The sequence below is a fragment of the Hydra vulgaris genome, chromosome 01, assembly GCF_038396675.1.
Source record: "Hydra vulgaris chromosome 01, alternate assembly HydraT2T_AEP".
Taxonomy (NCBI): domain Eukaryota; kingdom Metazoa; phylum Cnidaria; class Hydrozoa; order Anthoathecata; family Hydridae; genus Hydra; species Hydra vulgaris.
Genome location: NC_088920.1, coordinates 57382501 through 57397246, shown reverse-complemented (window position 1 = coordinate 57397246; position 14746 = coordinate 57382501). Strand labels below are relative to the sequence as shown.

The 14746-nt window shown below is 29.9% G+C and overlaps 1 protein-coding gene across 1 annotated transcript in view; it reads right to left on the bottom strand.

Annotated features, from left to right (window-relative positions):
• LOC124809378 (C-type mannose receptor 2-like) overlaps positions 1-4124 on the bottom strand; it is a 108912-nt gene extending 104788 nt beyond the window's left edge. The window contains exon 1 of the mRNA XM_065786908.1: positions 3925-4124. Within this exon, the coding sequence (XP_065642980.1) occupies positions 3925-3979 (55 nt within the window). The 5' untranslated portion in view covers positions 3980-4124. The remainder of the gene's footprint in view (positions 1-3924) is intronic.
• Between the last annotated feature and the right edge of the window lie 10622 nt (positions 4125-14746).

Sequence of the window (14746 nt, the reverse complement as noted above, 5' to 3'; positions counted from 1 at the left end):
ATAAGCAACAATCCAAGGAGAACATGCTACCTCCCAAAATACCTTTGTAATGTTATCGCGGATTGAAGATTTCCAATGATAGTTATCTTCCAGATGCCTACTATTTGAATTGGTTTAAACTTTGATGTTTTTAAATACTACTTTTAAAAGTTAAGTAAATTTTTTCTTGTTAGTTTTAGTTTATGCTGCTAAAAGTTAAAATTAAACTGCAATCTGAGCCCTGAAAAAAAATATGTTTTTCTCAGAAAAAGGATGGATTTGGTTTTGTTTCCATAACAACAAGTATGTCAAGAAGGATGAAAATAGTTTTATGGTTAAAAAATTTCAATGCGTTTACACTGTTTGCACCTGCAACCCTCAGACTAAATTTTGGCTTCGTTCAAATTATTTGCTGGCTATTATTATCAGGTTTAAAAAAGATGCTTTGGATAGTTTTTAAAATCAAAACTAACTGCTAAGCATAAAAATTCTTAATTTACTTGCTTTGAGTTTGAAAAAAGTGACGTCATTTACGCAATTTTTTTATCAAGTATTTAAAATAAACTTTTTACCGTAAACGCTCATTTAATGTGAAATTTTTGCTATATTGGCTGAAAACTTTTGCATTTCTTGGACATAGTCGTTTTAAGTTATCCATATTAAATTTAAAATCTGACTAAAAAAGAGAGAGATATATTTGATAAGATTATATAAAATTTTATTTTTAAGAAAATCTAATAAATAATGTTTATATATTTTTCAGTTTTGGGAATTTTTTTTTGTCTAAAAACTTCTATATTTAAAAAATTTAATAGTATTTAAAAAAGTTAGTTCTGTGAAAAATGACAGAATATTCAAATATTACATGTGCATGCTTCTTGGAGATATTTGGAAAAATAACTGACAAACTTTTAAAAATCACTCCTGTGAATGAAAAACAATACTCAAACCTTTAATGGAAAGAATATGATTTAGAAAAAGAATGTTTCCCAAAGTTTATATGCTCATCATGTGCTAAAAACATTTATGCTGTAAACAGAACAGTAACACAAAAAATTGGATAGATAATATACTGCAGATATTGTTTATATATATATTCGAGTTTTTTTTCCTTCTAGTTTTTGTTATTTGTAATAATAAGATGTAAAAATAGAAAAATATACTTTCAAATATTTAAAATTTTATGGTTTACATTTTGATTGTAATGTGAAAATTTTAATTGTATAAAAATTATTATCCTATAACTAAAGAACATTTTTTATGCTATTTTTAAGATTGCCAGAAATTAAAAAGAGTAACAAATATTGAACAAAAAGTCTATGATGGAAACACAAAAACTGATAACAAAATGCATTAAAAAGAGTCGTCTGTACTTTTCTGTACTGGATAGTATATTTGTTTATCAATTATTTAATATATATATATATATATATATATATATATATATATATATATATATATATATATATATATATATATATATACATATATATATATATATATATATATATATATATATATATATATATATATATATATATATATGCATATATTTATGAATATAAATATATATACATATATATGTATATATATATATATATATATATATATATATATATATATATATATATATATATATATATATATATATATATATTATGTAACAATGTACCAATTTCATAAATTACTACTTGTTATGCGTTTTAAATTTAAGGAAGGGGATTATCTCATTTTTGCTGCAAGCTGTTAGCAATTCATCGAAGCAGTTAACTATCTTAATAGCCGTTTAGAAGCACATACGGTATTCAGTTAACAAATAGCATCAGGTGCTTAAATTTGATTTTTAAATTTAAAATAGTCCTTTCAATTTTACCTAAAACATAATTTTACTTTTGTTTTGTAAAGTAACTTTAAATTTTAGTTGAACCACTTATGTTTTTTTTTTATTTTTCAGCACTACTTAAAACTAAAACGTGGTGAAAATTTTTCCCTTAAGATTTTTTTATTACACGATTCTTTGTCAGAATTTTATGATGTCATAAAAGAAATATTTATGTCAAGAGATTAAAAGTCAACAAGCAGCCTAGTTTTTGATACAAGTTTATCAGATCTTATACTTTACTCAATGAAAGAGAGAGGCTTAGATCTATGCTCCAGTAAAAGCAAGAATTTCAGTGAATTCAAGACCGAGATTTCTGAAATGTGTTTTAGTTGTTTTCGATCCTTTAGTCAAAATTCGAGCTCAAAAAACTTGATGCTGGTGCAAAAAAATCTACTATTTTGTCTTTAGTTGAAGATATTTCTGGACATAATGGTATCCCTAACTTACTTGTAACTCCATGTGGTTAAAAGATGTCACATATTCAGTAGCATTTAATTTTAAATGCGGAAATTCTTTATTTGGTAGTCACTGAGTAGTCACAGTGGCAAATTTTAATGTCTCTGGTATGAGGGTAAATGCTTACTTGAAAGTGGTGTAAAAGAAGCTTTTGGGTCCAAACACTGTTAATACAAAAATTTTGTTGCCAATATAACAAAATAAAAGAGTTCAAAAGTTGCATTTCTCCAAAAATTCTTTACCTTATTAGGCCTCTAAAAACCTTGAACAGAGAGTCCCCTCTCCAGAGCTTCACTTTTTCATTGGGATTAATTTAATGTTTGTAAAGATTTTATTATCTTATTGGCCTGGTTTTAAGTCATGGCTAAAGACTGATTATATTATGTTGCGAAACTATCATGGGATTGGTTTGGATAGCAATAATGCGCAAAGATATTTAGAAAATTTTATAATCTAAAGATAAACCGGATGACGCAGCCTTATTAGATCCAAAATTAGATTGCCTCTTCCGGCTATTGGTTGTACAAGAAAGTTTTCTATTGAATAAAGAAAGAATTTGGGGAGAAAGTAAAAGAGTTTTTATCGGAATCAGTTTTAGACTTTAAAGATTTATTTCAAAATCTTCAAGTTCTTCAAAAAGATAGCTTTGAATACCAATTAAATGTAAGCGATATACATAACCAAAAATTACCCTGAAGGTTGCATTGAAGAGAAAATGCAATTTAGACTACTTTTTTCATTAGTTTATTTTTTGTTATTATATAAAATGATATTTATTATTCTTGTTTATTTTTATTAATTATACCCCTGAAAAACAGTTTCGATTCCTTTAAGAAGAGTCTTTTCAAGATGTAGATATTATCTATAAAAGTTCTTAAACTGTCAAAAGATTCATCAAAAAAAAGGACATAAAACCATCGTAATTTGTTTTTTAAAGAGTTTTAATTGATATTGAAATATTCGGATCAAATTTTAAGCAGAAGATAAGTCAGAATAGATATCATAAAAAGTTATAGAAAGACTGTGACTTAACAAGAACTGCTTGAAAGTAACAAACTTTTTTGTTTAAATAAAATAGATTTTCAATATTTTTTCTTGTTTTTTTAAGCCATTGTTTTGTTTGGATTGAAATGAAGTTTGTAAAATTAGATCATATTGAAAGAGAAGAAGAGATAAAGTTTAGAAAAAATGTTCGGTTTCTAAATATGATTCAGAAAACGAAACGATTCTCATACTATAGATTCTTAAGATTCTAAAAAGCCATTTACGATAACACTTTGAGGACGTTGCTGCCTTGAATTTGATTAATTCTGGAAACGTATTTAATTTGAGAAACATAATTCGATTGCAACATTGTAGTTTACTTGTACACAAATTCCTTTAGTTTCCCTTTTTTTTTGTCAAATTTTAAAAGTAAATTTTGTTCACCAAATTGTTTTTCTTTATAGAAAATCTTTTGGAACGCTTTAAAATACATTAAAACCGTTTTAGGTTAACAAAGTTGTTGATTCATTGCTTAAGTTAAATTACGTAAAAAGTTTTAGTTTATAATAACATGAATAATGTAAAAAATAATTAAAAAAAAATTGGTTTAGTTTACAACTTACAGCAAAACAGATAATAAAAAGTTAAATATTGCATTACAAAGAGCACAGATAACATGTTGCTACTCAGTTTCTAAAAAATACAGTGACGACTTTAGTTTATACTTCTTTTCAAAAAACAGTGCATCATTTTGTTTCAAAAAATTATGCAATACAATGCAAAAATTTCTCAAAATTTTATACATTTTTGAAAAAACTAAAATAATCTTTATTTATTCAGTACAAAAGTTGTTTAGTTTCGTACTCTTATTAAATAATACTAAGTATTAACGAGATATTTATTGAATTAACGTGAACTTTCGAAAGCAAAAACCATTGCTATTAACAAAACAAAGGATTAGTGAATGCACAAAATCCTTATTATATTTATATAACTGTGCCTGATACAAAGATAATATAAAGTAAAACCGGGTCAAACCGCACACTTATCAATACAAATTAAATTTTTCATTTTTTTTTTTTTTTTTTCGTTTTTTTTTTTATTAGATAGAGAATAAAAGACTACATGAGATAATATAAATATGTGTTAAAAAGATAATAATAAAGTTATTGAAAATATTAAATGTAAAGAAAAAAAATTGTGCGGTTAAGGTGACTCTGAAAAAACCGCACATTTGAGAAAGCATTGAATTTTTTAATTTTTAACTTTTTTTTATTACTTTTTTTAACACAACTTATATTTAAGAAACTACATTAAAGTTTTTACATTTTTTGCAACAAGAAAACTTAGTTCCAACTACAAATTTCTTTGGTAAACATATTTCTTTGCACAACCGTTCCCGACACATCGAATTTTCGCATTGCAACATTTCTGTGTGTAACTGCACTCTACACTTTTTACATTTTGCAACTTTTAATTGTTTGGCTGCTGGTACTTGTTCTTCATTTTTATTTTGCTGATGTTACTCAGGCATCTGGGTACTTTGCATAGAGAGTCTAAGCTTTGCGTTAAGTTTAGCAACTTTCATGGCTCCCTTTGTTGCTTTTTCTTCATCTTTTTGTTTTGAGGAACTCGATCACATTTTTTTCGGTAATACATTTTCCGCTAAGTTTTGGCATGTTGCACTGCTTTGATTTCTTAACATGCGATTGATTTCTGGTTTGAAAAAACTGCTTCAACTCCATCTTGATACTGTTTTTGCAATGCTCAACACATGCTTGATACCAATCTTGAACTTGAAGCTGGTGTAGCTGAGAAAGATGGCAATCGGTGTGTAGTTGGAGTAGGTGCTGCGGCGGCTGTTGAAGAGGATGAAGCTGTGTCTGAGCAAGATGGTGGATGTGCTCCGGAGGCTGCTAAAGTTGATGAAGGTGGATTAAATATTTGTGTGACTGCTAATACCTCATGATTTATGTTGTTTTTATTAAGTGGAAATAAGCTAGTGTACTGGAAACCAGCAATTGCATGCAAGCGTGTAATACATTTATCACTCTCGTGCAGCAGTAAGAGCAACGGTGGAAAGTTATGTTTATCTAAATTCTTACATTTTCAGTTCTTGTAATACCTTGTAAGAACTTTTTTCCATGCTTGTTTGACAAGACAATGGACACCTCTATTCAATGGTGGTAGAATATGTGAAAAATGCTCTGGTAGACAAATCAAGATTATATTGTGTTTTTTGCACTGCAATACTGCTTCCAAAGCGACGTGAGTTTTATGCACATGTAATACTAAAATATTTGCTCAATTTTGGGTATAAATACTTGTTTCAGCCATTCAATAAACGTATCGTGCTCCATCCAACCTGATTTTTAAATTGAACATTCGGTGCCAACTGGACCACTTTTTGTCCAGTTAGGACAAAAGTTTTTTTTGGCTTTGTACATCACAAATAGTGATGCAAAATGCCCATCAGCGTCGCAGCAATTGTTTACAGTATAATGAATTTTTTCGTTTTTTCCAGTAAGTTAAATCCACGTCTTGTCGACACGGTATTAAACAAAAACAAACCGCACCAGTTTGTTTTTGTTTAATACCGTGACTTAACGTGACGTTTCGTTACGTTATCGCACTTTTCCAAAAATGTTATTTTATAAATTTTTAGAATAAAAAATTTTTAAAACAAAATGCGCGTTAAAGGCAATTATTTTTTAACAAATTATGCTTTAAAACGAATGTAGATAACGCACCCCTTTACATAGCGCTTTATCTAACTTTGGTTCATATCATAACAAAAGCTGTCAACGGGTACCCGGGCAACCGGGTGCCCACCCGTTGGTTACTGCCCGGGCAGTATTATCAAATGATGGGTAACCGTTGTCCATGCAAAAAAACAAAATGTTTCAATTTACAAATTATCAATTCTAATTTTTTTTAAGTTTTGAATCATTAATTGAAATAAAGCAATTTAACAATATGAAATTGGTATGTAAAAAAGATTTTGAAGAAATAGTTCCGATTTCTTTATCACTGTTAGAATTTCTGGAAAATTGAACAAAAACGTTCGGACAGTTATTTGAGTGTCTGATTCGAATACCCACCTTTTATTCTTAACTTAATAAACAATGTTTTTTTTTACATAAATCAGAACTCCTCCAACTTGTTTATTAGTATGTCTCTAGAACAAAATTTTATGAAAGATGAAGAGTAGAAGATGGAGAGTTGAATTATCTCGAAGATCTTTCAAAGAAACCCAAGTTCAGTTGAGCAAATTATACATTAAATTATAATGTTTTCAGTTTCTTTTTAAAAAGGTATAAAGTTTTCGAAAAATAATAATAATTTTTTATAAAAAGAAGTTTTTTTAAGTGCGCATTGTGAGTTTATTGCAAATAAATAAAATGTTATAATAAAATTTCATCAATTTGTAACCAATTAAAGTTTTGTGAAAGCTAGTTGTTGTTCTTTCTCCTTTATGCTTTACTTTTAAAAACATATTAAGTTTTATAAAAACTTTTATAAAAAATATTGTTTATGAACGGGTACCCGTGTACCCGCCCGTTCGTTCAACGTGTATCTGGGTAAGCATTTTTGTGATTTTTGAAAGCCTTAATCATAATCTTTAAAGAAGGTAAAAGAGGTAACAATCCAATAAATTTTGTTAAAATTTAAAAACCAAACTTGAAATTTGTTGAAAAACAAAAACAGTTCTTCAAAATGTTAAAATTTCAAGTTATTGTCTTTAAATTAAGGTAAGTTTTTATATTAAAAAAGCATTGAAATGGTAAAATATAACATGCCTAGATACATTTGTTAGTATTTCTGAGTTTAATAATATGTTTAACACTTTAAAAACTCATTTAAAAAGAAAAGGTTGTAATACTGCTAAAATATGATAAGTCATTGCCATTTTGGATTTTGTCTTAAACTATTAGAACAAACTTATTAAAGCCAAGTCATTTCAAGTAGAAATATGCTTAGTCATTGTCTATTTGTACTTTGTTACCAACTTTTTTGGGATCAGGCTATTTCCTGGAAAAATTTTCTTAATTATTGCCCATTTGTACTTAGTAACAAACTTTTGGACGAAATTTTTCGTACCAACTTTTTTTGGGAAAAGGCATTTCCAATTTATACCTCCCAGGGATTTCTTTGAGAACAGACGTGTTTCACTAAGCTCCTGAACTTTTATTTTAATTTATTTTCAAGGATAAGTATTGACGAAACCATTGATGTACATCTGTAATCAAGTCAAATCAGCTTTGAATTCGTCCAAGTCCAGTAATCAATCAAGTCAGCTTAGAATTTCATTATGCCAAGGGCACGAGGCATTATGTGGAAGTTCTTTGAGGAAGTGAAGGTCAAAGCTACTGAAGCTGGGCAAAAAGACACTGTACGTGCGAATTGTACCAAGGATTTTGCATACAATGATGGCAATACCAGTGGAATGCAAAAGCACCTTCGCTCTGACCACCCACAGTTATTTACAGAACTAGAAAATGAACGAGCCACTTTCAAGAGGACAGCAGACTTAACATTGTCAAAATTTGAACATGTTTATTATGAAGAAGACGCATATGAAAACAAACAAGGTGACAAGGCACATCGAGTCTTGAATCATCGAATCAAGAAACCCAAGCTGGTACACAAAGATGTTAGTATTTTACTTTATTTTAGTAATAAATAAATATTTTTGTGTTTTTTTACTATAACCCCAGACCCCTATCTCCTAATACTTCCCTCTTCCTATAACACCATATATAGGCAAATCCATTTTTAATTTATATAGCCTACCCTTTTACTGTATTAATATACCCCTGGCTTACAACGCCATTTTTTAATTTTTACTGTTTCCACCTGTTTACTTTGGAGTCCTTAGACCCATTAATTAGTAATTAATACTAACTATACCCTCTACTTACCTACTACCTGTATCTACTACCTTGTATCCAACCCACCCATGTCTGAAAGATTACTTATATAAAATTTTAACATTGTTATTAATAATTATATTTTTATTTTAGGGATCACCAGCCATGATAAAGAGCATCACATCTTACCAACCCTACAAGACCAATGATGTGAAGCAGCTTCGTGGAGACATGGCCGTGATGACCGCCATAGCCAAAGGAAACTTAGCATTTAATGAAGTGGATCACGCATGGTTTAAGGAATTGATCTTACACTTTAAGCTCAGATACCAGATGAGAGTTACCACTACCATGTCAAAGTTTAAACTGCCTCTTTTGTATGAAAATGTCAAGGCAGCTGTGGACAAAGTCTTAGAGAAAGAGCTTCCCCAATGTCCTGGTTTGTTGACATCAACAGACATTTGGACCTCCAGATCAAACGAACCATTCCAGGCAGTCACACTTCATTACATTCCAGAAGATTGGATTCTTAAGTTCATTGTCCAGGTGGCTCCTTTTTCTCGCCAGCACACTGCAGAATCTATTGCAACACGTCTGGATGAGTAAGTAAAATTTTATTTTAATATTATACTAGAATAGTAGAAAGTTAAAAGCTTTTTATTTTAAAAATAGTTTCCAACTTTTTAAAACTGTATGTTTTAAAAAGTTAGAAACTATTATGGTTATATAACTATAAAAAAATATATAACTAGTATGGAACGATATGTCACGTTTTGTCATGTTATCATTAAAATTTTGATATTCTTGTCAAAATTTTGAATTGATATTTTTTCTTTGTTTAAATGGTTTTTTAATAACTTTAAAAAACTTTTATAAACCATGACAAAACGTGAAAAAACGTTTCGTTCCAAGAAATGTATTTCTTTCCAATTTTGTTATCTTCTTTTATTTTAGTTGTGTGTCCAATTTGCATGAAGTGACTGGGGGTCAGCAGGTGGTTGTTGTCCGTGATTCGGCTGCAAATATGAAGGCTGTCATTCCAAAGACATTTTCAACTTAAAAGTCTCTTCTTTGCTGTGACCACATATTTCACCTAATCATGCAGGCTGGACTTAAAAGCATTGCACACTTGGATACTGCATACCAGAAGGCAATCAAGTTGGCCACCAGAGTTCACAAATCTCCACTTTCCCAGGAAAGAATCAAAAAGGAGGTTAAAGCTATCCAGAATGATCCACAGATTTTTCAAGGTGTGTTATTACGTTTTAAATGTTAAGATTTTTTAGTATTTTTACTTTGTACTTATCAGTTAACATAAGCAAACTTTTTTTAAAAGATTAAGGTTTTAATTAATTATTACGGGACATACCCTATTAAGAAAAGAAGGTTAAACTTTTAATTATTTATAACAGGACAAAAAATTTTTCCTTGATATTAAATTTGTAATTAACTTTAACGTGACAAAATGTGACATACCAAGACATACCATTTCAAAAATATTTTTTTAATTACAGGTGCACCTCTAGTCTACCGCAAAATCATTGTCCAGTACCTACCCGGTGTAATTCATCATTCTTCATGTTTAACAGTATCCTGAAGTTGAGAACTGCAATGGATTCCATCAGGGATTTACCTGGGTATGATCCTGGAAACGTTGCCGAACACATCCCAATCACTGAGGAGTTCGAGGTCTTTGATGAACTCATTGTTGTAATCGACAGAGTCACAAAGGTTTCTGAAAAGTTATCAGCTGACCACTACCCAACAGTGCAGTTTGTTGTGGAAGAACTCTTCAAACTTCAAATGCTGCTGGATGAAGCTTCAAAAAAAGACAATTCAGATGCTGCCCAGGCCATCTTCACTTCAGTCAGGTCAGAGTTAGACTGGCGGTTTCCAAAGTGTGGTGCCGGCAACTAGTTTATGTCATAAGCCTCTTGCTCAACTACTTCTATATGGGAGCTGCCCTCAAGAAGCCAGACATTAACTTGTACAAAGAAGCAAGGGATTTTATGTTTCAAAACTTCACTAGACACCAAGAGGCTGTGGATTCTCTCATGGACAAAGCCCTGATTATTGATGATGACCCAGTATCACCTGAGGGTTTGTTGGCAAAAGCCATAAGCAAGACAGTGCCTGCTAGCTTTGAACTAGTGCCTACACTTTCACCTCTGGAAGTGGAACGAAAAGTTTACAATGCCTTGCCCAAACCTCCAAAGTCATTTAGTGGGAGTCCAACAGCCTGGACCTTCTGGAACTGGAACTGTCACTGGTATCGGGACTCCTGGCCATACCGATGACGATGTCTTTGATGTTGAATAGTTTTGTCAAATTACTTCAAATGAAAAATTGTCAGATTTGAAAGTAAAAGACGAAAATAAATTTTCATTTGACTTATTTTTATGTGATGTTAAAGTATTAACATGTTACAAGTTTAGTAACATTAGACAATCATGAGTATCACAGAGTAAAGTCAGATAACACAGAAATCACAGAGTAAAGTCAGATAAAAGAAATCTTAGTACAATTTCTTTTCTTTGTGATATTTTATTTTGTAAAGTTATGAAAATAAATGGCAAATCTTTCATTAGAATGGTGTATTTTATTATTTCTTTTTTTAGTTTAACGGGTGATGCGGAAGTTATCGGGCAAAATAAAAACGTCAATAACTTATTTATAAAGAAAAAAACAAACTACTATTATATTTTTGTTAAATAAAGCATTTATCTTTTAATAAAAATATATTATTTTTTATATAAAAAAACACCACCATCCGCAGTTGATCTCAATTTTGCTCTGACGCCTTTCATATGCGACTGTAAAAAGTTTAAATCAATTTCTTGTAGTTTTAGTTTGATGCGATCAATCAAAATTTGCTCTGTTTAAGCTTGCCAATCTCCCTCGTAAACCTTCTGTGCCAAATGTCCCCAAAAATTTTCAATTGGTTGTGCTTGAGGCACATTTGGGGGATTGGATTCTTTATCAACGTAATAGACATATTGGTCCATCTAATTTAGAGAATCTTTAGAATAATGAGAACTTGCTAAATCTGGCCAAAATAAATAGTTTAAGTCTCCATGTAAATAAATGAAAGAAGTCGTTTTTCTAAACATTCATTAATATAGATTAATGAATTGATCGCTACAGCCTTGGAAGTGCGAAACAATGGCTCGGACATACCACGGTCAGATATGGCTATCCACATTAATAATTTTTTTGGAAATTTCTTTTTTCCTATAAAACGAACGCTTTTTGGGCATGTCTTTTTGTTGTTTGTGTAGTATCCAAATTTTCCAGGTATGTTGTCCCCTGCAAAACAAAAGTATTTTTCGTCATCGATGACTAGAAGCAATTTTGTGTTATAGAGTTGGTTAACTAGTTTCCTGCTTCTTTTCTTTGCCTTTATTTGTTGTTCTATAGTGTATTTTGGAGTCTTTTCACGTTTTCTATATTTAATATTCATTTTTTTTAACTGACGACCAATTGTCGATTGATTTACACCGAATTTAATACCTATTTTTTTCTGACTGACCCCTTTTTGATTGTTGACAAGTCTCGTTAATTCGGCTTTCTTTTCTCTAGTCCAGGATGCCGGACGACCAGGGTGCTTTCTATCAGAAAACGATTGAACAGTTTCAAGTCTTTTTAGGTTATCATATATTGTACTTCGAGCAAATCCTTCCTTTTCAAAATGATTTACGATTTTTTTTTTTTTTTATATTAGGTTTATTTACCAAAAACATTTTTAGTCGCTTTCGAAAAGATTCTCGTTCAGCTGCATTTAACCTTATTTTAAATAATTGTGTTTCAAATAATAAAGTTTATATTTTATAGAACGTTTATGCCTACGCATAAAACCACAAAAATTAATTATTATGCTCAAATAATGAAATTAGGATTTATCCGATAACTTCCGCATCACCCGTTAGTACTTAAAGGTAAAGAAATACGATACTATTTAGATTATATTAAGTATTTTATACTTCAAAAAGATTAAGTCTTTTTAAAAAGATATTTTTTCGGAACTTTTGTATTATTCAAACTTTTCAGAGTAGACAAAAAGTAATCAGAAGATGGCCTTAGTGTTCCTTGAAATCAAATAATCAATGGTACTTTATTTTGCTTTTAATAAAATAGTTTACAAAGTTGTAGAAATGTTACTTATTTCTCCTCCAACATTCTAATTTCTGTTAGAAATTTTTGAAAGGCCTTGTAATTGTTCAAGCCCAGTTTAACCATTTTATCAATGGTGCTATGTGTTTCAATAATTAAAATAATTAACAAAGTACCCAAAAAATTGGACATTCGTTTTAGCAACTTGGTTTTTGACTTCTTAGGAATTTTTGACCGGGCTTGTAATTGTTCAAGCCCTATTTGACTAGCTTTTTATAGTAAATTTAAAGTATAATAGTCTTATACTTTAAAAAATTTGGAACTTTAGTAAATTGTAAATTTTCCAGAGTAGACAAAAAGTATCCAGTAGATGGTATTAGTGTTCCTTGAAACCAATCAATCAATGGTACTTTATTTTCTTTTTAATGATTTACTTTTCAAAGCTCTAAAAATTTCAATATTGTTGGCAGCCATTTTATTTATTTAAAATGGAATTTTTGAAAGGGCTTGTAATTGAACGATCCCAGTTTAACTTTACTTTAAAGTAATTTTAAAATATAAAGTTTTGTGTCAGTATAAAACTTTGGAACTTTTGTGTAATTCAAATTTTTCGGAGTAAGCAAAAAATAACCAGTATATGGCCTTTGTGTTCCATTTTATCAAATAATCAATGGTACTTTATTTTGCTTTAAATGAAATAGTTTACAAAGTACCAAAACGTTTTATCAATTTTTTTTTTCTTGAAGTTTATTTCTGCAGCAGCAGAAATTTTTGACCGGGCTTGTAATTGTTCAAGTCCAAATTGGCTTTACTTTATAAGTAACTTTATAGTATAAAAGTTTTATATCAGTATAAAACTTTAAAACTTTAGTAAATAACAAATTCATTAGAGTAGACAAAAAATAACCAAAGGTGGCATTATATTCTTTAAAACACAAAATCAATAATGTTTTATTCGTCTTTTAATGAAATATTCAACAAAGTTGTAGAAAATAAGTTAATTCCTTTCCGTCATTCCTTTGTCTTCTCCTGAAGATAATATTTGAAAGGGTTTGTAATTGTACAAACCCAGTTTTATAATTAAAATTATCCTTAAAAACCGTCCTTTTCTTTATAAAAGGGTAATTTTTTAAAAATAACATTGTTTTGGAATGAATTACTCCTTTTTTTCCTTAAAAAATCTTGAAAAAATAATAAAATATCGGAACTTTTTAATAATTTCGAAACTTTCGTTTTTTGTTGTTACAAAGAAACTTAATCTACAGATGGCGTTATGGTTGTTTGAAAAAACAATCAATGGCGTTTTATTATTTTTTTAATGACCTGCTTTGCTAGAGTCAAAAAGTTTAGCTTCGGTCCTAAGAGTTGGTTGAGGTTTTAACCTAAATTTTTTTCCTTCTTTAGGTTGGTGTATCACGTTCATCATTGGGCCATAAGATTTTAACTGAGTATTCTTAGTTTTTGACCGGGCTTACCGCTTAAGTGAGTCCCATTAACCTATAAAAGCTCTGAATAGTGACTTTAAGCCATAAAAGGCGCTTAAAAATGTAAAAAACCAAGAAGTTACGGTTTGCCACGTTTTTCTTGGTAAGTTATAAACCGAGAATCACGTTAAGTCTCAAAACGTCACGGTTTGTCACGTTATTCTTCGTTCATCTTGGTTCATAACCGCACCAAATTTTCGAGTGCGGTTAATTAATCGGAACGTCACGTAATTCCAGGAACGTATCGTTTCAATCGGGACAATTTTTTTAAAAATGCGGTAACGTCTTGGTTCAATCGGGACAAAAGTTGCTGTCAAGTAACGTCACGTAACGTTATTTTTTTGAACTGGGACGCTGAAGCTTACAATCGATCTTTGCATTTAAGATAGCCACATACAAATTCTAGGATTTCATTTAGGGCAAACCATATCTCAGCCACCAAGTAATTGGAACACATATACTATCAATCTTTCTGTTTCATTTGAGAGTACCGTTGTTGTACCGTAGCCATGGAAGCCTTTGTTGCTTTTTTTTTTGCAATCTTTGACCGTTGAGACTGGAAGGCCACCTTTGAATGCAGCTTTTTTCAGTGATGTTTTATTTTCTTTCATATCAGTTAATGCGACTAGTATATCGTCTTTCTTGTATGCTTATGTTTTTTAAGTTGATATGTTAAAGTGAGTGAGTTAAATTGAATTGAGTGAGTAATAATTATATTGAGAAATAATATAATGATTGGTCATTAATGAGCAAGAGATGATTATATTAAAAAATAACATAATAGTTCATTTTTAATTAAACAGGAGTTAATTAGTTAAAGATAAGCGCTTGGTCACTTGCGAAAAACTAAACTAAGTAATTAATCGAGTGTGCGGTTTTATCAGAAAAAAGAGTTTTTTTTTACTTTTCTGATTTTTTATTTACCTTTTTGTTCTAGCTGCATATATATATATATATATATATATATATATATATATATA